General features: G+C 41.9%; 1 protein-coding gene across 1 annotated transcript in view; it reads left to right on the forward strand.

Moving 5' to 3' along the window:
* LOC126175424 (dynein axonemal assembly factor 10) overlaps positions 1 to 22,808 on the forward strand; it is a 192,882-nt gene that overhangs the window by 137,986 nt on the left and 32,088 nt on the right. The window contains exon 6 of the mRNA XM_049922226.1: positions 19,272 to 19,406. Within this exon, the coding sequence (XP_049778183.1) occupies positions 19,272 to 19,406 (135 nt within the window). The remainder of the gene's footprint in view (positions 1 to 19,271; positions 19,407 to 22,808) is intronic.

Below are 22,808 nucleotides of genomic sequence, written 5' to 3' on the forward strand. Positions count from 1 at the left end.
CAAACAAAATCTACTCCATAGGAAACGTGTGTGCCCCTACAAATGATGAAGACAGATCTGACCCAGAAGAAGTGGATAACTTCTGGGACCTACTGGATGAAAGACTATCTAAAATTCCTAAACTCCATGTGAAACTCCTTGTGTGTGACTGCAATGTTCAACTTGACCAAGAACGCAAATACCAGAAAATGGTAGGAAATTACCCTGCCCATAGAAAACCAACCAACATGGCAAAAGATTTGCATCTATCTGTGAAAATCACAACCTGTAGGTAATGTCGACTCATTTTCGCCATCTACCCAGAAAGCAGACTACTTGGCAATCTCCCGTCCAAACCATCAGCGAGTTCCAAATAGACCATGTCGCGATCTCCAGGAGGAACAGCCCTGAAATTATGATTGTCAAAGTAAAGAAAAACATAAATGTGGCTTCAGATCATTACATGTCCATAATTATATTCAAACCTATACCCGTAAGCACCAGAAAGGTGACCAAAAAAATTATACGCTTTGACAATGATAAACTTTGACAAAGGGTCATGGAGTTCCAAGAAAAGGCAAACTGTGACTTCAATACCACCAAAGAGTGCCCTATGGAGGCTGCCAAAGAAGTTGCAGAAATCAAAAGAAGCAAAAGGCATGCCTGGTGGAATGACACATGCAAGTCAGTCCTCATGGAAAGGCTCACCACATGGAAACAATACTACTGAACTAAATTGGAAACTGACTGGGAAACCTATAAAATCCAACATTGCCCAAACAGCCAGGGCATCAGAACTGAGAAACATAAGTACGAAAAATCACTCATTGAAGAGATAGAACAAAATTTTAGGAAGAATGAAACCAGAGAGTACTACAGAGCCTTCAAACGCAAACTGACCAGTTACAAACCACTGTCACTATGCTTTCATTGAAAGGGCGGTACACTGGTGGCTTCAAATGAAGAAAATTGTCAGATTCTAGCAGACTACTTTTGAGACCTACTGAATTGTAATAAACCGCCAAACCCCACTGAGACCAAAGAACCACTGCTCAAGTGCCCAGAGTCCAGACCACCTGACAAAGATGAAATCAAGTGCCACATTGCCCATCTCAAAAACAACAAAACACCTGGAGAAGACTCAGTTGTAGCAGAACTGTGGAAATATGCCCCAAAGGAATCACTTGAAATCTTATAAAAACAAATAGAAAAAATTTGGAATGAGGAAACATTGCCTGAAGACTGGAAAATGGTCCTGATCCATCCCTTGCACAAGAAAGGCAGCATGAAAGACATTAACAACTACCGAGGAATATCCCTGCTACCTGTAACCTATAACATTCTCTCACTCGCCATTCTGGAGCATTTAGAAGCCAAGTCACACATCATATAGATGAATACCAAGGGGGGGCCTTCATAAAAAGTCACTCAAAAGCTGAACAGATCTACAACCTCAAAACAATCATCAGATATTATACTCTAAGGTCCAAACACAACGTGTCACTATTTGTGAAGTTCAAGAAGGCATATGACTTCATAGATCGGAAGGTCCTGCTGAACATCCTAAATGAGTTCAGAGTTGACCTTAACCCTTTGACTGCTGGAGGCGCACGATCCGCTTGGCATGCTGAGGCGCTGCGGCCTGCACTGTCATCCATATTCCTGCACTAATGTGCCTAACCCTCGAGCTGCCGTCGGGGGCGGAGCAACCCTCGCTGCCCCACCCGCCCTTTGCTGAATATTTCTGCAGTGACTGCGACTCCACGCGAAATATTGTGTCCTCTCACGGCTGATACAGAATACTCGTAAATGCTCTCACTACGTAATTCCCCTGCAGGTGCATTACTACAGACTCAAACTGTCTGGTAAAACTATTTTCCGTCACCAATAGTGATATCTTGCTTGTAGTTTGCTTGCACTATTTTTGTAGATTATGCCAAAAGCGATGTGATTCGTTAGCTTTACATCAATAGTTTATTGTTCTTTCTTGGATACCCATTTATAATGTCTGCATTTATCTATGCGTTCCTCACCATACTAACTCAAGAATGAATAAAATAAGCCATAGGTTATAGATTACTGTATGTTATTTTCATTGTTCTGAACATTGTATTACGTCGTTTATAGGAGAAAGAGACATACAGATCATCTTTCATATCGCACTACAACATCGGAATTTACTGTGAGCAATGGTAAGAACAATTTTACTTCACGTCGTTAAATTCGTATTCTGGTGTGATAAGAAATTTCACATAGCCTACTGTTTGTATCGCTGAATTGCCTGAATATTTGTTATACTTTGCAATTACCCGATTATGTGTAATTTTGTTTCTTTGACGAAATTTGTACAATACTTGTGATTGTTGCACATAAGTATTAAACAGATTTTCCAACATTTGAAAGCTGTGAAATCTCTGTTAGCACATTAAATTCACTTATAGAGAAAATTCAAAGCCATGAACTGTAAATTTAGGCGTTACTTTTACACTTTGTGAATATGTTTCCCATCCTTCTTTTTGATCCAGGCTTTGGACCGGCAGTGGCGAAGTTAAAAACATTTTTATTTTGTTTTTCCCTTTTTATATGTTTTTTTCGTTTTCGAAGTTTTTTTCTAATAACATTATTGTATTTGTTCTATACTGCAATTAGTAATTCTGTTTTGTGTGGTATTTTTCAAAACAGGGTACGACACACAGTGGTACCTTGCAAGTTTTATATTCGTACCTGCTTTCTCGACGCACCTTTAGTTTCCAGCAAACAATGCATCTACGCGTTAGCGCACTTTTCTTGGATTGCTCACTTGTTATAATGTGTGGAAAACTTCTTCCCACAAATCTTAGAGGATTATCATCAGAACACCCTCCTCTGCCAGCTTTTCTGTGCTCTAACACATACGTTTCTGTAAGTTCCCTTACCAGTGACAGATGAAACTCTGCTATAGTCATTTTACGACCTGTTAGTGATCTGTGTAGGACATGAGCATTTAAAACACACAGATCTGAAAGAACTTTTTATACCACTTCATTGTTTTCCATATACATCTGACAGAGCTAAGCAGCATATCAGAACGGTCAACTGCTCCCATATTCAAGTTATAATCTACAATGCTTTGTGGTTTCTTAATTTTTTCCCCAGTATTCCTGTCAATCTTTCCTGTGTCAACCATTTCTGTGGTGTTACATGTGGTCAACATCCACACTGCCCTTTTGTCACACCACTTTATAGCATGCATTGTGTAAGTACACATAAATTAAATATCTCCACGTTCCAGTTTCTTCTGAAGTTTCGGCATGTTGCGTCTGTTCTTACGGATAGTACCACATGCATTCGTGACTTTGAAGCCAGGCAAAGAAGTCTGGGATTGAGTACCAGTTATCGACATAGAGGGTATGTCCACGTTCTAAATAGAGCTTAATAAGTGTAGCCACTATGTCACCACTTTTCCTCCAAATTGTGGAACTCAGTTTCTGTTGATGCCCCTGTATAAACAATGAAATCCAAGATGTAGCCACTCTTACAATCACATAACACAAATGTTTTTATACTGAATCTACTCCGTTTCGAGGGAATGAATTCTCTGAAAGATAACCTTCCTTTGAATAATAACAAACTTTCATCACTGCAGAGTTTCTAATGTAGATTAAATGCACAACTGAAAGCTGTACGAACTTTATTGACAATGTTCCTAATTTTGAATAATCTGTCTGCTCCAGTATTGGCAGAGTTGTCACTGAAATGTAACATTCTCATAAGTAACAAAAAGCGGTCTCTTGACATGAGTTCACTAAAAATTGGCGTATTTAGAAGAACATTTCTGGTCCAGTATTCGCTAATTTTCAGTTTTTTCACGCGAGGCATCAGAAGACAAACAGCTATGAAACAATACATTTCTTCATATCCAGTATCTTTCCACTTTGAGATTCGAGAATGCACTGATTCGGGAGTATTCTCCTTGTTGAATAAATTAAACCGATTCGTTTCATCAGCTATATATTTTATCAGTTCTAGTGTAAAGAATAACATGAAAACTGACAGAATACTTGACTCATTCCCTATTTGACACACGTGTCCCGACAGCGTATCATCAAATACGTGATTAACTGGCTGAAAGTCATTTTCTTTCCAGTCAAATATATCACGAAGACGTGCTTTCTTCATAGGCATTTCACTATCACTTTCTGATTCTTCAGATTCTGAACAACTAACATCTCTTGTTGAAACATGAGACTGCTTTGACACCCCTGCTGTCGTGGACAGTTTATGAATAGAGCTTTCGGACTCTTTGGAAGAGCTATCACTTTCGTCAAAATCAAGTAATATGAACAAGGTAACCCCCTGCGGGTTCGGGGGTAAGAATAGGCCCGCGGTATTCCTGCCTGTCGTAAGAGGCGACTAAAAGGAGTCTCAAATGTTTCGGCTTCATGTGATGGTCCCCTCTCGGGTTTGACCTCCATCTTTCTAAATTATTCCAAAGAGCGAGCCAATTGGGGAAGGGCGCCTTACATGGTGCACTGTATCCGTCATGCATTGAGACCTTTAGCCGGCTTTTTCGTCGTTGCAATGGTGTCCCGCTCGTTTTCCATCTCTTGGGCGAGGATACGTCCCTGGGTGCAATTCCCACGCTGCACCCTGCAGTGTTGCTTTTAACTGCGACGACGACCTTGGACATTTTTGCACCTAAGATCCAGCACGATAGCCAGTCCGTTGTGGTGGGGCCGCCATGTACCCTGTTGGTTGTAGCCCCCTGACAACACAGGGATCGCTCTACTGATGCCTGCGCCGTTAACTCCCCACGTATGCCAAGGATCCCTGGGGCATCAGGACTCCCGGCAATGGCCATCCTGCCAGGTGGCTATTGCTGCGGCTGGGTGGCGCCCGTGGGGAGGGCCCTTGGTCGGAGTAGGTGGCATTGGGGCGGATGACCCGCAATGAAGCATGGTACATCATCTGTAGCTGGTGGGCCTCCACCAGCAGTCTCTAAGCGATCGAGATCTAACCTCAATGGAAAGAAATTTGATCAAAGATCATTTCCCTCCCTGGCCACTTCATGGGAGGAACGTCTTGCTAAAGAAGGCAGTGGAGACTATTCACCCCGGTACCTCATGTGTTGATGGAGAATCGTTTATGTCGATCAAACCCCAGTTTTTTGTGGAGCACTTAGAGGACAAGTTCGAGGAGGTGGAGGGCTTGTCCAAAATGCGCTCTGGTTCTGTGCTCATCAAAACGGCATCCTCTGCCCAGTCACGGATGTTGCTCAGTTGTGACAAGTTGGGGGATGTTTCAGTTAGCATTACGCCGCATAAGAGTCTCAATATGATCCAGGGTATTATATTCCACAGGGATCTTCTTCTGCAGTCCAACGATGAATTATGCGCCAACCTCGAACGACGAGGTGTTCACGTCGTCCGGCGCGTCCATCGGGTTCCGAGGGATAATCAGGTAGCCACCGGTGCCTTCATCTTGGCTTTCGAAGGTGATGTTTTACCCGAAAAGGTCAAGGTGATGGTTTACCGTTGTGATGTGAAGCCATATATCCCTCCTCCGATGCAGTGTTTTAAATGCTGGAAGTTCGGCCACATGTCATCTCGCTGTACTTCCAGCATCACATGTCGAGATTGTGGACGTCCTTCGCATCCCAATACTCCATGTGCTCCGCCTCCCATCTGTGTTAACTGCGGAGAACACCATTCACCCTGCTCACCGGTCTGTCGGATCTTCCAGAAGGAAAGGAAGATAATGGAATATAAGACCCTGGACCGCCTGACCTACACCGAGGCAAGGCGGAAATATGAGCGGCTACATCCTGTGCTTATGACGTCTACCTATGCCGCTGCTGCAACACCAGTTCGAACCTCTACAGTGTCGTCACCTGCAGTTCGCTCTCAGCTCTGTCAGCATTCACTGGCCCCCTTGGTTGTGGGAGGCACTTCACTCCCTGTTGCTGCTGCTCCATCTTCTTCAGCAGCAGCACCCTCCCAACCATCAGGGACATCAGCTCCCCCTTCCCAGCCGGAGAAGCGTAAGACTTCTTCGGCTACTCTCGCCAGGAAGGGATCCCTTGGGGACCTCCCTTCGCAAGTTCCGACCAGTGGAAAAGCGGACACATGAAAGTGGCTGAAACAACCACCCGTCCCTGGTCGTAGGACCTCCCGGTCATCGTCTGTCCCTGAGACTGACCCAGTGAAGCCCATGAAGCCTGACCCACCGAAGGCACAGCGCGACAAGCAGAAAAAGAAGAAAGTCCCCAAGACCAACGATATTGCGGTGGCACCCGTCCCACCGCCTCCTACAAGCTCTGCGTTTGAGGACGAGGTGGAGCTTCTGGCGTCCGCTGAGGACCTCGCTCTCGCCGGTCCCTTGGACACGATGGATAGCATTTGCACGGGTGCTCCATTGGAGGCAGCAGGTGACCCAGCGGCGTAATTTGCCTTCCCAGTCCCATCACGCCTTTCACAGACATGGAAAATACCATCCTCCAGTGGAACTGTGGCGGTTATTTTAGCCATCTACCTGAGCTACGTCAGCTTCTAAGCATGACACCTGCTTTATGCATTGCCCTCCAGGAAACCTGGTTCCCGGCAATGCGGACCCCTGTCCTTTGTGGATACAGGGGTTATTACTGCAACCGTAGCACTTACAATTGTGTGTCAGGTGGAGCCTGCGTGTATGACCTTACCTCTGTATATAGTGCTCCTGTGCCCCTTCAAACACCATTGGAAGCTGTGGCTGTCCACGTAAGGACTACCCAGGACATAACCGTCTGCAGTGTCTATCTCCCTCCAGGTGGTACAGTCTCCGTGACCGAATTGGCTGCACTTGTCACCCAACTTCCCACACCTTTTCTTCTCCTGGGGGATTTTAACGCCCACAATCCCCTGTGGGGTGGAACGAAGGTTACTGGCCGAGGCAGAGATGTCGAGAATCTCATCTCCCAACTCGACCTCTGCCTCTTAAACACTGGCGCCGCCACACATTTCAGTGTGGCGCAAGGCACGTTCTCGGCCATAGATCTGTCGTTGTGCAGCCCAGGGCTTGTACCATCGGTCCACTGGAGAGTCCATGACGACTTGTGTGGTAGTGACCATTTTCCCATCTTCCTTTCACTACCCCAGCGTCGCTCCCATGAACGCTTGCCTCGATGGGCATTTAGCAAGGCAAACTGGGAAACGTTCTCCTCTGCTGCCACTGTTGACTCTCTCCCCCACGGTCCCATCGATGTGGCGGTTGAGACACTGACTGCAGCGATTGCTTCCGCTGCGGAACGTACCATTCCTCGTTCATTATGGTGCCCCCGGCGAAAGTCAGTGCCTTGGTGGTCTCCGGAGGTCGCTGAAGCCATTAAAGAACGTCAGCGGGCTCTTCAGCGACATAAGCGGCACCCGTCTTTGGAGAACCTAATTTTTTTCAAACGTCTCCGTGCTCAGGCACGGCGGCTCATCAAAAGGCGGAAACAGGAGTGCTGGGAGAGGTACGTTTCCACCATTGGTACCCGTACTTCACCCTCCCAGGTGTGGATGAAGATTCGGCGCATCTTTGGATTGCAGCACTCTACAGGTGTCACAGGGCTTACCATCAACGGGGCGGTATCCACCGATGCCGATGCAATCGCCGAGCATTTCGCCCAGCACTATGTTCAGGCCTCTGCGTCGGGGAATTACCCGCCCGCGTTCCACGCGCTAAAATGCCAGGAGGAATGCAAACGTCTTTCTTTTACTTCTCGCCACCCTGAGGCGTATAACACCCCATTTAGTTTGTGGGAACTTCAAAACGCCCTGGCACAGTGCCCCGATACAGCCTCTGTACCGGATGGCATCCACAATCAGATGATCAAACACCTGTCCCCGGACTGTCAGCGGTGTGTTCTTGCCATCTTCAACCGCATATGGACCGATGGTGTCTTTCTGTCGCAGTGGCAGGAGAGTACCGTCATTCCGGTGCTGAAGCCTGGTAAGGACCCGCTTAATGTGGATAGCTATCGGCCCATCAGCTTGACAAATTATCTGTGCAAGCTATTGGAACGTATGGTGAGTCGACGGCTGTGTTGGCTGCTCGAGTCTCGGGGTCTTCTGGCTCCGTGCCAGAGTGGCTTCCATCAGGGCCGTTCCACCGCCGATGCTTTGGTCTTTCTTGAGTCTGCAATCCGCACTGCTTTTTCCAGGCGCCAACACCTCGTCTCCGTCTTTTTCGACCTCACCAGAGCATATGACACGACGTGGCGGCACCATATTCTCGCCACGTTGTACGGGTGGGGTCTCCGGGGCTCTCTCCCCATTTTTATTCAGAATTTTTTATCGCTTCGGACATTCCGCGTTTTAATTGGCACATCCCATAGTTCGCTTCATATCCAGGAGAATGGCGTTCCACAGGGCTCTGTATTGAGCCATTAATGGCCTTGCAGCAGCAGTAGGGTCGTCTGTCTCACCCACGTTATATGCTGACAACTTCTGCATCTTTTTCAGCTCTTCCACCATTAGTGTTGCAGAACGTAGGTTACAGGGAGCCATACGCAAGGCGCAGGTGTGGGCCCTAGCCTATGGGTTTCAATTTTCTCCTGCGAAGACTTGTGTTATGCACTTTTGTCGGCGTCGAACTGTCCATCCCCACCCTGAGCTCTATCTTCAGGATGCCATGCTCAGGGTTGTTGACACTTACTGTTTTCTGGGATTGCTGTTCGATGCCCGGCTTACTTGGCTTCCACATATTCGTCAACTCAAGCGTCAGTGCTGGCAGCATCTGAATGCCCTTCGCTGCCTCAGCAACACAACTTGGGGTGCAGATCGTAATACGCTGCTGCAGCTCTACAAAGCCCTTGTGCTGTCCCGGCTTGATTATGGGAGTGTAGCGTATGGCTCAGCGTCGCCCTCGGCGTTGCAACTGCTGGACCCCGTTCACCACTGTGGGGTTCGACAGGCGACAGGAGCATTCCGCACCAGCCCTGTTAATAGCCTCCTTGCTGAGGCTGAGGTTCCTCCGCTTCGTATTCGGCGTCAACAATTGTTAGCCAACTATGCTGCCCACGTCCGTTGTTCTCCCCATCATCCTAACTACCGTCTCCTTTTCGCTAATGCGGCAGTCCATACCCCACACCGGCGGCCTCGATCAGGCCATACCATTGGGATCCGTGTTCGGTCACTCCTTAGTGACCTCGAGTCTTTGCCTCTTCCATCTGCTTTTCAGGTCCACCCACATACACCACCTTGGTGTATTCGTCGGCCGCAGCTTTGGCTGGACCTCTCACAATGGCAAAAGGATTCAGTTCCTCCTGCAGTCTTGCGCCGCCAATTTCTTGCTCTCCTCGATGCATCCCGCGACTCGGAGGTTATCTATACAGATGGCTCGGTGGTTGATGGCCGTGTGGGGTATGCTTACGCTCATGCGGACTATGTAGACCAGCGCTCCTTGCCGGATGGCTGTAGTGTCTACACCGCAGAGCTAACAGACATTTTTCGTGCCCTTGAGCGGATTCGTACCAGCACTGGCGAGTCTTTTGTCATTTGCAGCAACTCTCTCAGTAGTCTACAGGCTCTTGACCAGTGCTACCCACACCATCCCATTGTTGTTGCCATCCAGGAGTCCGTTCATGCTCTTGCACAGCGTGGTCGTTCAGTGGTGTTCATATGGACCCCGGGACACGTTGGGATAGCCTGAAACGAACACGCCGACAAGTTAGCTAAAGAAGCCACCCGCAAACTGCTGTTGGAGATCGGCCTCCCAGCAACTGATCTCCGATCGGTGTTACGCCGTCGGGTCTTTGGGATGTGGGCAGACGAATGGCGCACTCTGTCTGTACCCAACAAGTTGCGGCGTGTAAAGGAGACCACGACCGTGTGGGGTTCCTCCATGCGGGCCTCTCGCAGGGGTTCTGTTATTCTCTGTAGGCTCCACATTGGTCACTCTTGGCTGACGCATGGTCATCTGCTGCGTCGAGAGGACCCCCACTCATTGTCGCTGTGGTGAAACCATGACGGTCGCCCATATATTGTTGGAATGTCCTCTTTTAACCGCCCTCAGGCGAACTTTTAACCTCCTGGGTGATTTATTGTGTCTTTTAGCTGACGATGTCTCTATGGCAGGTCGTGTTTTAGGTTTTCTTCGAGCAAGTGGCTTTTATAGGTCCCTCTAATTTTATTGTGTCACCCTCTTTTGTGCTGTATCTTTTACTTTGTTTTGTGTTGTAATTCGACTCCACCCTAATCTTTTAGGCTGGAGGTTTTAACGTGTTGCACAGTGGCTGGCTCATCCTATTATTTTCGTGATCAGCCAGCCACAGTCCTCTGCTGTGCAGTTTTAATTCCTTCTGCCTTTGTTCTCTATGTTGTTTTTGTTGCTGTGCTCCATTTTCCGTGTTGTCTTACCATTGACCATGGGGCTTTTCTTCCCCCGGAATTATAATTTTAGTGCTTTGCCTGACTGGTGGATGGTTTCACTGTGCTGTGTGTGTTTATGAAACAAGGGACCGATGACCTCTGCGGTTTGGTCCCTTTAATCCTCAAACCAACCAACCATGAACAAGATATAAAATCTACTAAATCTGAATTCAAGATGGTAATCAGGAAGCCAAAAATTAATTATTTTAGGACACTTCTCAAAGATATGAACTGGAGTGATGTACAAATCGCTAAAGCCATAAATGAAAAATACCTCACTTTTATTAATAAAGTCCTTACTTTGCTTGAATACAATTTCTCCCAAAATTAACTCAAATTAAACCAAAATCTACAAAGAATCCATGGATTACTCAAAGAATAAAGGTATCTTTTGAACCAAAATTGAAACTGTATTTGTCAGTCAGAAACAACTCTGATGTTGATTCTGTTGCTCATTACAAGGCATACTTCAAGTTATTAAAGATAGTAATATGGCCTTCAGAGCAAATGCATTATGAGGAAAAGGTAATCACATCAAATAACCAGACAGAATGGGATGTAGTGAAGGAGGAGACTGGCAGAAGCAGATATGAAGAAGAGCAGGTAGCATTAAGAATTGGTAATACACTAGTAACAGATGTGTGCAGCATTGCAAAACATTTTAACAATCATTTCATATCTGTTACTGAAAAGGTGGGGTTGTCAAGTTCAGTAGAAGATGGTGTGGAATATCTCTGACCAGTAATTACAAATAACTTCAGTAATTGAATATGACCCTCACTACATCTTTAGAAATAATGTCCACCATAAAATGTTTAAACTCAAAAAAGTTCTAGTGGTTATGACAAAATGTCAACAAAATTGATTAAAGAGTGTGCCCCTGAGTTTAATAACATATTAAGTTACCTGTAAATTTTTAGTGGAACATTTCCTGAATGTCTTAAATATGCTAAGGTTAAGCCTTTGTTTAAGAAAGGAGATAAAGAAATACTGGTATTTTCCACCCAGGTTCATTTTTGTCAGCATTCTCAAAAAATTTAGAAAAGGTAATATACAATTGGCTTCTATCCATCTGACAGCAATTAGTATATTGTCAAAAATACATATTTCTAAAGGGTTCTGACTTTGAGAAGGCTACCTACACATACAGCAAGAATGTACAGTAGTTAATTCATTAGACAATAAATTACAGGCTACTGGTACATTTTGTGATCTGTCAAAGGCATTTGACTTTATAAATTACAGTATCCTTTTAAATAAATTAGGATATTATGGTGTAACAGGAAATTCTGCAAAATGGTTCAAATCCTCTATCTCTCTGACAGAAAACAAAGGTTATCATTAGGAAAGACGCATGTACTGAGCTATGATGCATCATTGAGCTGGGGACTAATTACAAGTGATGTCCCACAAGTTTCCATCTTAGAGCTCTTACTTTTTTGTGTGTATCAGTGACCTTTCATCTTTAAAATTACCAGAGGCCAAGTTTGTTTTGTTTGCAGATGACACAAACATTGCAATAAATACCAAATCAAGTGTGATCTTAGAAAAATTGGTTAATGAAATTTTTATGGACATTAATAAATGGTTCCTAGCCAGTTCTTTGTCACTAAACTTGAAAAAACTCATTACATAAGTTTAGAACTTGTAAAAGGTTTCTCACCAGTATATATGCCCAAAATAGGACAACAATGCGATAGAAGAAGTTGACAGTATTTAATTCATAAGATTACAGCCTGATGATAAATTCAACTGGGAGGAACATACCAAAGAACTGTTGTAGTGCCTAAACACATCTCTATTTGCAGTATGAATGTTATGAGTTGTAGATGATATAAAAATATAAAAGCTGGCAAACTATGTTTACGTTCAGTCTATAGTGTCATGCAGGATTATTTTTAAGTAATTCATCAAGCCGAACTAAAGTTTTCAGAGTACAGAAATGTTTAATAAGAATTATTTCTGGTGTGAGCCAGTGGCAGATACAGAAAAACCTCGAGGATGGGGCACTAAAGATATACTGAGCTACCTTAACTTTTACCATAATAAAAAATAATCAAGTCGCATGCAAAGTTTAAGAAAGTTTTATTTAAACTGATTATACACATATAAAAGACAGTGCCATCTTATGACATAAAAAAATTTCAATTTGGTTCTCTTCCTTAAATGATGAATTCCAAGCGCTATTCTTTGGGACAAGTTGATTATTTACTTATTCATTCTTCAGTCTTAATACTTCTGTTTCTGAATGTAAACTACCTTCCTATTCAGCGAATAGTCCATATTTATAACACTATGTATCGGAGGTTCTCTGTACAAGAAAACAGTAGAATAATCGCGACTTTTCTCAAACATATGCCAGACAGAATAACGTATCAAGATCACTAGACTGGCTGCAAATTTTCTCATAGGTATTTGTTAGCTATCTATGTGCCAGACAGAAATGTATAAAATATGGCACCGGCCGCGGTGGTCTAGCGGTTCTAGGCGCGCAGTCCGGAACCGCGCGGCTGCTACGGTCGCAGGTTCGAATCCTGCCTCGGGCATGGATGTGTGTGATGTCCTTAGGTTAGTTAGGTTTAAGTAGTTCTAAGTTCTAGGGGACTGATGACCACAGATGTTAACCCTCTAACCGGAACATCGTTTACTCGGCGGTAAGATGGAACATCGGTCTGCTAGACCGCTAGGACATTTAAAGTGTATTTTTCTCTATTTTTATGACTTTTCCGCACTTCTACGTTGCTTCTCTCTCTCTTTAAGGTGTAATTAAACATAATAATAGGTTTTTGAACCATAATATTTGTTAAAATACCAGTAAATTCAAGTTTATTACTAGGAAAAACTTTAATTTGCAGTGTTTTGTTGTTTACACATTACTCCTTTAGAAATACTTTTTTTTACATTATTATAGTTACAACACAAAGAAAATGAATACTAAAATGTAATGCAAAGAAAAAATTTAACTTTTATTTTTAATTGCACAAGTCTTGCACACTTTTCGTGAACACTCCAAGCACGTTGGTTCTTCGCAAGAAATACACTTGTAGGCAGTTTTCCTCTTTTTTTGATATGGACAAAATCGACAGGTTTTTCTTTTACCAAGTGTGTCCGTCGGACACTCATCAACTCGAACAACAAATTTATTCCGTTGGCTAACGATTTGCTTTTCTTTTGCTGCCTCTTCTTCTAAAGATGAAATAATACTTTGTAGCTCTTGAGGCAGATTGGAGATTGCCAGTCGGGATTTTACGAAATCGTAGACCAAATATAGAGAAACTCTTTTCAGGAAATCAAAACGTGATACGGTTTTCTTCTCTCCAAAAAGTCCATAAAGTATACTTGCGTTTGATCCAGCCATGGCCACCATGTGGTAAAAAATAGCCAACGGCCACCTTCTTGTTTTGCGATTAGTAGAATAAACACTGCACTTCATATCTAGCGTGTCTATTCCACTTTTTGTGGCGTTATAAAAAGATATGATTTCAGGTTTATCATTTGAAACGTCAGTGTAATTGGAATGATGCATTGACGAAAGAAGTAGGACTGCCTTATTCCTTTTTGGGACATAAGAAAGCAGAGTCATTTCTTTCGTAAAGCCATAAAGGCTGGACCCAATTTCACGATCGCTTCTTGCTTGAAATTCTGCTGGTATCTGGGGTCTGTTTCTTTTTAGTGTCCCAACTAATGTCAAATTGTGAGCTAGTAGCTCCTGGGCAAGTTCCACAGAACAAAACCAATTGTCGCAACTAATATTTCTGTTTGTGCCATACAGCCCTTTAGATAGGCGGATTACAGACTGCGTGGGAATGCTCTTTTTCTTTTCTGCTGTAGAAAGTGTGGCTCCATCACAGCCTTTGCCGGAGTAGATGTAGGCATTGTAAATATATGCATTGTGTGCATCTGCCAGACCCATGACCTTAATGCCATATTTAGCCGGTTTATTCGGCATATATATACGAAATTTAACCCTCCCTCTGAAAGGCACCAAAGTTTCATCAACTGTCAAATGCGCTCCAGGGCTATAAATTTGTTGGCAGTTCCAAATAAACTTATTAAATATGTCTGTAATGGCAGCAGCTGGGTCATATTTTTCCCTCTGTTCCCTCGTGCTCGAGTCATCGAATCTAAATGCCCTAAGCAATATTCCTAATCGCTTTTCTGTTATTATTGATCGAAAAATTGGCCTCCCCAAGACCGAAGTGGAAAACAGCGAGGTCATAGGCTCCCTCGCAGATTTGAATATGCTGCAAAGAACTGTGACTCCAATCACAGCGTTCACTTCCTGCACAGTAGTGTCTCTGTAAGCTACACTTTCTTTTAGTTCAATAACAGAACGAATTTTGGCCAACTTTTCATTAGTATGCTTTACAATCGTCTCAATCATGTCGTCAGTAAACAAAAGGCGCCACACTTCACCTGGGAGTGGGTTTTTCCCCACGGTAAGAGCAGGCCCTTGTATCTTTGATAGCCGTACCTTTATTATATTGGATGCTGCTGTTCGCGTCTTAGAGCGAACAGGAGTTGATGACCATGTGAAACACTTGTTTCTTCCGTAGTAAGAAACTGGAAGACGACTCTCATCTAGAGTGTCATCAGAACGCGTAGATGAGCTAGCAACATCAGCAGGCTTCTGTGGAGTGATTAGTCTGCTTCCACCAGAAGTTATGTCAGACTGTGGTTGCTCTCCAGTTTCTTCGCGAACTGCGGTATTTTCGACTTCAAATATTTCTCGAATAGTTTCATCATCGCGATCATCATCATTGGGAGAGTCATCGTCATTATCTGTTTCATTGCGAAGATCTTGGATAGTAAGGTCCTCATCTGGAATGCATGATTCATCTGAATCCACTTCCGAGTCTGATTCTTCAAGGTAATTTTGAGAGCGTGCAAGGGCTACAATTCTTTTCGACCGATTTGAAACATATTTCGGACCTTCCATTGTAAACCTGCAAGGAAAAAGGGAAAAATGAGTTTTAACGAAATTTAATGGGGATAATTCTATCGCTGTAATAAGTTTGCGCGGTAAATTGGAGAATGTGTGTGAAAAACGGAAAGAGGAAAAATTAAAACGTTAAATACGAGTTGTTACACTTTTTTCTCGTTCTTCTATGAACACAAAAGTATTAAGCATCGTGTGGTGGCAAAAATTTCAATCAAATAGATGAAATGTTGCTACACAGAAAACAGAAGAGTTCAAAGAGTGGAACATCGGTCATACAGACCGACAAATGCGTGATACTTTAGGAACACCGGTCTGGGAGACCGGCAAAAATTTGACACTTTTAGGAACACCCGGTCTGTCAGACCGGGAGGGGAATGCATTTTTTCGGAACACGGTCTCACAGACCGACAATACGTAACAAAAATTCTACTTACTTGAAAACAATGCATGCGCCGACAATACGTTGTTGGCCAGCTGCGGTTCGGGACCCGACTGAAGATTACTGGGCTTCTCCCCACCCTCACGAACAATGCAGCGCCGTTAGCATTGTTAATGTCAACTATGGCGGTATCTCAGACCGATGTTCCGTTCAAAGGGTTAAGTCCCATAGTGCTCAGAGCCATTTGAACCATTTTTATAAAATATGATGACGTGGACGTGCATGCTACACAGGAAAGTACACGTACTCAATAACTTGATTCAGTCAAGTCAACTGACATAAGAAATGAACGAATAGTGTGTGGGCTGACTTGTGAGGGTGGCGCAGGTGGCAATGCATTTGGTCCCACAGAGGGGGGCGGGGGGGGGGGGGGTGGAGGGGGTGGGCGGCGAGTTCCCATATGTATCCGCCACTGATGTGAGCTGAAGAGGCCTATTTATGGAACTAGGGTACAAACTATTGTTTTCCAAAATATTTATTCCTTAATGAAATTTTTCCTTAAAAATAATCTCTTTTTCAAACCAACAGCTCAGTTGTTGGAATCAGTACTAGAAATAAGAATCATATTCATAAAGATTTAAAGTCACTTACTTTGGTCCAGAAATGTTTCCATTGATCAGGAACACACATTTTCAATAACTTGCTAGCAGCCATAAAAAGTATAACTACTAGTAACGTTCAGTTTAAGGGAAGAGTAAAGTATTTATTGGTGGCCAACTACTCATACTCCGCTGATGAATTTCTTGTAGAATCAACTGATGTATATGCATTACTTATAATATCAAATAATGTAAGTATTTGTACAGTCTGACTTCTGTATAAAAATTCAGTAGAATGATACTGTTGTTATAAATTTGTGCAATAAAATGATTATTCTCTTTGATGATGGTTGGTTACAATAAGCTATGAGTGATCATATTCTCCTCAGTGTTATTGAACATTTACAGACTTTGTGACTAGTTATTTATTACTTTTTAAATAAAAATATGTTTAAAGACTTCTTTTTATTTATTCCACATCTATTAGGGCCATTGCACTTGACATCTGTGGAAGGTATGGTAGCATATTTGTTTTTCGTAGTAAATATCTATTGTGTATTGTGGCTTTCCTGACATGTTCTACATCCTGGAAGATACACTCACTACAAATTCTTCTGCCTAGGTTATGTCAATCTTGATGTCCTCTGTGTCCCCACAGCTCCCATACCCAGGCTCTTCATTTTCCTCTTCCATATTTCAATTTGTGTTAAGTAGCGCTTCAAAATATTCCTTTCACATCTCCTTGATTTCTTGTATCTTTTCAGATTCCTCCTCTTATTAACCATCTTCTTAGAGTTAACCATGCTATCACTGCTTTTTACTTCCAGATTCTTATTCTTCTTTCCAGTCTAGCTGCCAGGTTTTTAATAATTTAAAAGAAAAATTCACTTGTGTTTTTTATGTATGTCATTTTATTGCTGTAAAAGTTTTTAGAATATCTTGTAATTCCAAAATAGTTTTTACCTAATTGTATGTTGTTTCTTAATTGCATTTTTGTCAGATATATTTACAGTAATGATACATGATGCATTTGCATCACAAACATATTTTTTTTTCCTCCCGCTGCACCTCAAATTGCTGCGAACAGTAGTGCCATTCACATTATGACTGTTGGCATTGTGGTGTATTTTCATCATAATATTAGTTTTATTTGACAATGCTTAGCTAACTCTGTTTGCATCCCTTGATGATGCCACTCTGACTTTATTATAATAGTACATGTTTTATGCAGGTATGTTTTGTCGCATTTTTAAACTCATGTCTTTTATATTTGTGAAATTAATAGCTTCAGTTGTATCATAATTTGCTATTTGCAAGATGTAGATTAATTCTCTTCTTGTACAACCCTTTGTTCTCCTCAGGAACCTCATTTGTGCTGTCCAAATTTTGTTTTCTTGTTATTCTTTGTGGAAACCGATCTTTCACTTCCACAGTATACGACAGGAACCGCCATCTCTTTTAATAACTTCATGGTGAGCTGTTTTTATACTTTATGGCCCAATGTTTGAATGAATGAAATTATCCAACAGTATCATGAACATTAGACAAAACACCTTGTGAAAATCCCACATCATCAATTTCCCCAGAAGATCATGAAGAACAAGCCAGATGGGAAAACAGTGGGGAATGATTTTGTGTGTGAGTTCAGAACAGGCAATAGCCTAATCCTTGAAACAATGATTATGATGATGATGATGATGAAGAAGAACGTAAGATGTAGACTGTAAATTAGTTATATTTGGTTCCTCTTTTTTGAGTCTCTGAGGATGGTCAGGACAATTTGAAATCGATAGTCTAAAGACAGTATTAGTGATCATAGACTAGAATTAAAGAAACAAATTTTAAAGTAAAAATTGTCACTTAAGAACACTTACATTTTTAAGAAAAATATCCATAATCTATCCCCAGATACATATTTTTGTTCCACTGCCAATCCAATTTTCCATCAGTTTATAAATAACCAATACTAAATATGAAACTTCCTGGAAGATTAATACTGTGTGCCGGACCGAGACTCAAACTCGGGACCTTTGCCTTTCGCAGGCAAGTGCTCTACCAACTGAACTACCCAAGCACAACTCACGCCCCGTCTATAGGAAACTTCCTGGCAGATTAAAACTGTGTGCCGGACCGAGACTCGAACTCGGGACCTTTGCCTTTCGCGAGCAAGTGCTCACGGGCCGTGAGTCGTGCTTGGGTAGCTCAGTTGGTAGAGCACTTGCCCGCGAAAGGCAAAGGTCCCGAGTTCGAGTCTCGGTCCGGAACACAGTTTTAATGTGCCGGGAAGTTTCATATTAGCGCACACTCCGCTGCAGAGTGAAAATCTCATTCTGGAAACATCCCCCAGGCTGTGGCTAAGCCATATCTCCGCAATATCCTTTCTTTCAGGATTGCTAGTTCTGCAAGGTTCGCAGGAGAGGTTCTGTAAGGTTTGGAAGGTAGGAGACGAGGTACTGGCAGAAGTAAAGCTGTGAGGACGGGGCATGAGTCGTGCTTGGGTAGCTCAGTTGGTTGAGCACTTGCCCGCGAAAGGCAAAGGTCTCGAGTTTGAGTGTCGGTCCGGCACACAGTTTTAATCTGCCAGGAAGTTTCATATCAGCACACACTCCGCTGCAGAGTGAAAATCTCATTCTGAATACTAAACATGTTTTCTTAATTTGTATGCTGATGATGTGTTGTTGCTTTTTGTGACTCTGAAATGCAGCAACTGTGTAGTAAGGGAAAACCAGAGTGTTTTTATTTTTTAGGAATTGTTTTCAAACTGGCTTCTCTAATTTAGATTTCACTGAAACAAGTCAATTTTGGAAATTCTAGCTGCTAATGTTGTCTAAACTATTCTGAGTTGTGCTAATGAGCTCACTGCAAACATAGCTTTAAGATCCAAGAGGGAAACTGGGATGATTATGACATGGATCCATTCTTCTTTTCTTTTTACCTTTTAGTCAACAGTTTTTAATAACTTATTTTCTGTGAAATTTTCAAATCAAAACCTTTTTTTTTTTCAGGTTTGTGGTCTTGAATTTGACCGAAAAGATATTCCAATGAATAAACTCGTAGCTACAACTCTTGAATCAAAATTTTATGTGTATGATACAAGAACATTTCATCCCAAGAAAGGTTTTGCAAGTCTGTCAGAAAGGGTAAGTTGTTTTTAATCTTACTGAAAAATATGATTGAAGGATACAGTTATCTGAAAACTGTTTCATTTAGTTCATTAAGTTAGTACACACTGAGCTAAGAACTGAAAAATTTTATTTATTTTTTGTGCATGGAACTGTCTCCAGTGAGTAACTTTGTCTGTCATAGACATTAAATGATGCATGCTGTTAGAATGAACATGCAGCTAGCTCCCTTTTTTCTGTTGGTATTATTGGAAAACGTGTGGATGATAGCTGTTGTAAGAATTTCATTACAAGTACACATTTTCTTTTTTATTGGATTTTGGTCACTGCCATTTAAGCAGCTGCTTCACAGATGTGTTGTTTCAGTATTTTCATCCAAGCACACTGGACAAAAAATTATAAAGCCCCAAGAGACATCACACTAATACCATTTAGCATTGTTCTAGACTTGATAATTTATTCAGTTTGGCAAAGAAGAAAGTCCAGGTAAAGAGATCAGGTATGCCATATCCAGCTGAAACTCACATGACTAGATTCTGTAGAGCTACCAATTTGTAGAGATGTTGTATGCTATGTTTCACTGACTGTTCCAAATAGTGCCAGACATTTTCTGTGGGGTTATGATCAGGTGCTTTAGAAGACCAGTTGAGGTGCATAGGGTAGGCTAATCCAAACCATGCCCCTGGGGCGCTAGCGCCCGCGATCGCCCGCGGCCAGCGCCCCGGGCGAATTCGTTTGTTGTCGCAGTGGCCGAGCCGAGCCGAGCCATGCCGCTGTACACGCACTTCGTACGTAATTGTCTTCTTTAAGAATGTTGATTGTAAGAGTTAAAGAACTTTATAACCTTAATTCTATTTTTTAATAAGTATTCAAACATGGTCGGTTAAAATTATACGTACAAAACAGCAAACTAAAGAATGAGACTCTATATCCCTTACATAAAATTATTTCTAAAATAGAATATTTATGACTCTAGTTCATTTAAGAAACTTATATATTTTTCAGAAGACGCCTATTGTACATAAATGACGAGTGTACATGTGCAGTACTAATAGAATGAACCTGTGGGTCAGAAAACAACTAAGATGTTCTTTGATTCTTGTTTTGGATATTGTTTTCTAAAGCTTTGCGTAGTAATTCTGCCACACGAACACTAGTTGTTACCTAAACAGTAGATGGTTTGCTTGTTTTACCGATCATCGACCTCTTTTTACAGAGGTGCGCTTCCTCTGTTACTTTGTTTATATTGGATCTGACTGCGGGACAGTCCAGGGCAGCACAGTGTTGTGCAGTCTCGTTCGCTCCACAGTTCCTATGCCAACACTAGCGACACACAGTCGCAGACGGGGCGCTGAACTACACTGCCTTGCGCCCGCGGGGCTCAGGCGTGCCCGCTGGGTGCAATTCTTGGATGAGCCTGGCATAGGGTGATTGAGTGTATATATGCAGCCCTGAGAACACAGCTGTTGTGTTGTTGGAAGATGGAAGTGTCCACAGGCTGCTCGTCATGAAGATTGTAATGAAACTGGTTATGGAGAAATAAATGTATTAATCGACCTTGGATTATATGAAATGACCGATTCCCAAGACGAAGACTCAATACCCAGAAATCCACTACCATATAGATATTTGAAACTGTATAAATGTCTGGCTTCAGCTGCCAGAGAGTGCAGTTATGTGGTGTGTGTGAGAGAGTTTTGTGTGTGTGAGTGTGTGTGTGTGTGTGTGTGTGTGTGTGTGTGTGTGTGATCTATTTTCAACAAAGGCCTTGTTGGCCGAAAGCTTATTTGTGATAGTATTTTTGTTGTGCCTATCTGCAACTCAGCATCTCTGCTGTATGGTGAGTGGCAACTTTCCTTTCATTTTATTGTTACATTTTAATATCCTGGATTTTCCAATGCTTGGTAGAAATTGAAATTAAATTTAGCACTGAAAGTCAAAAATGTCAAAAATGAGGTCACTGAAGGTAGGAAAAAAATTCATTCAAAAAAGTGTAAGAGGAAATAAGTACTGTTGAAAAAAAATCTATATAGTTGAATTTCAGCTTTGAAACTAATGTTGATACTGAACTGGTACTTGCTGAAAGCAGTTTCATTGAACATATTGAAGACAGCAGACAGCAAACTCACAGAAAATGTATTATTTTGTAACAACAAATCCAGCACCCTAGAAAGTAGTGTTTATGTTCCATGCAAAAAGGTTAAAGAATTGTACAATGAAGTAATTGATAGAAATCTTATAAACAATGTTGGTGCCATGTGTGTGCAACAATCTAGTAAAAAACTTCTCAGGTGAAGATAGTTTACATCCTGTAGATTTTCCGCAGCATTGCAGAGATAATTTTATGTTTAATATGACTGATGTTATGAAAATCAAGTTTATTAAGAAGTTTCTGGAAGGTGAAGCACTAAGTTGGGCTAATCAGTATACTTAGTATGACACAACTATGAAGATTTTGAGAGAAAGGATTTTTAGATAGATTTTGGTCAGGGACAGAACAAAAAGCGAATTTCTCAGTGGACCAAATTACAGGGATGGACGTATTAGCACGAAACAGTTTTGCAAAAATCAACTTAAAAATTAGCTTATTTGAACAAACTGTTCAATGAATTCATCCAGATAGATGCTATAAAAAAAAGAGCTAACCAGCTGTAGTACAGTGGGTCCTAGTCTATGAGCCACATGACACAATAGACCAGTTTTTGAAATATTTTGATTCTAACCAATCTTGTATTGTATAAAATAACTGATTCCCAAGTTGAAGACTCAAAACACAGAAATCCTCTACCATATAGCTATACGAAAATGTATAAATATCAATATAATGTAACCACTTAATGTAATACATTGATGATTATGGACTTCTTGAAAAGATAAGCATTGATAAACAATCATTTTATGTTTGAACTGTATGTTTCAAAGATATTTTGCACAAATAGATCGACATATGATAGTATTTTCCTTGCTTCATGCCGTTAGATGTAAATAATTGTCTTTGGGTAGTTAGTAGTATGAGTTTGAAGTGCGAGGATGGAGTACAAGTTATATGTGCTGTGTTAGCATTTGGTTGAAGTTGATTTGTATTGTGAAGTGAAATGACTGAAAATATTTGTGTTCAACACCAGAAAGTCCACCAGTGTTCATATTATTCAACAAAATGAAGCTGAGTTTCCTCTAGACCAGTATAAAAAGTTACATTTTTGAATGGACTATGAACCTACAATTTACAACAAAGAATAAGAATAAGAGATGAGTAATATGAAAACTGTTTATTCAAATTCTACCATTGCTACTTCTCTCTGAATTAACCAGCTACCCAAATTATTAACTTCCTTCAGAATTAATAAATATTTTAGAATTCGCACAACGTCATCCAGTGGCAAAACCATGAAGACTATTTACAACACATCCACTGGGAAA

This window comes from Schistocerca cancellata, chromosome 1 (genome assembly GCF_023864275.1).
Source record: "Schistocerca cancellata isolate TAMUIC-IGC-003103 chromosome 1, iqSchCanc2.1, whole genome shotgun sequence".
In the NCBI taxonomy this organism is placed as follows: domain Eukaryota; kingdom Metazoa; phylum Arthropoda; class Insecta; order Orthoptera; family Acrididae; genus Schistocerca; species Schistocerca cancellata.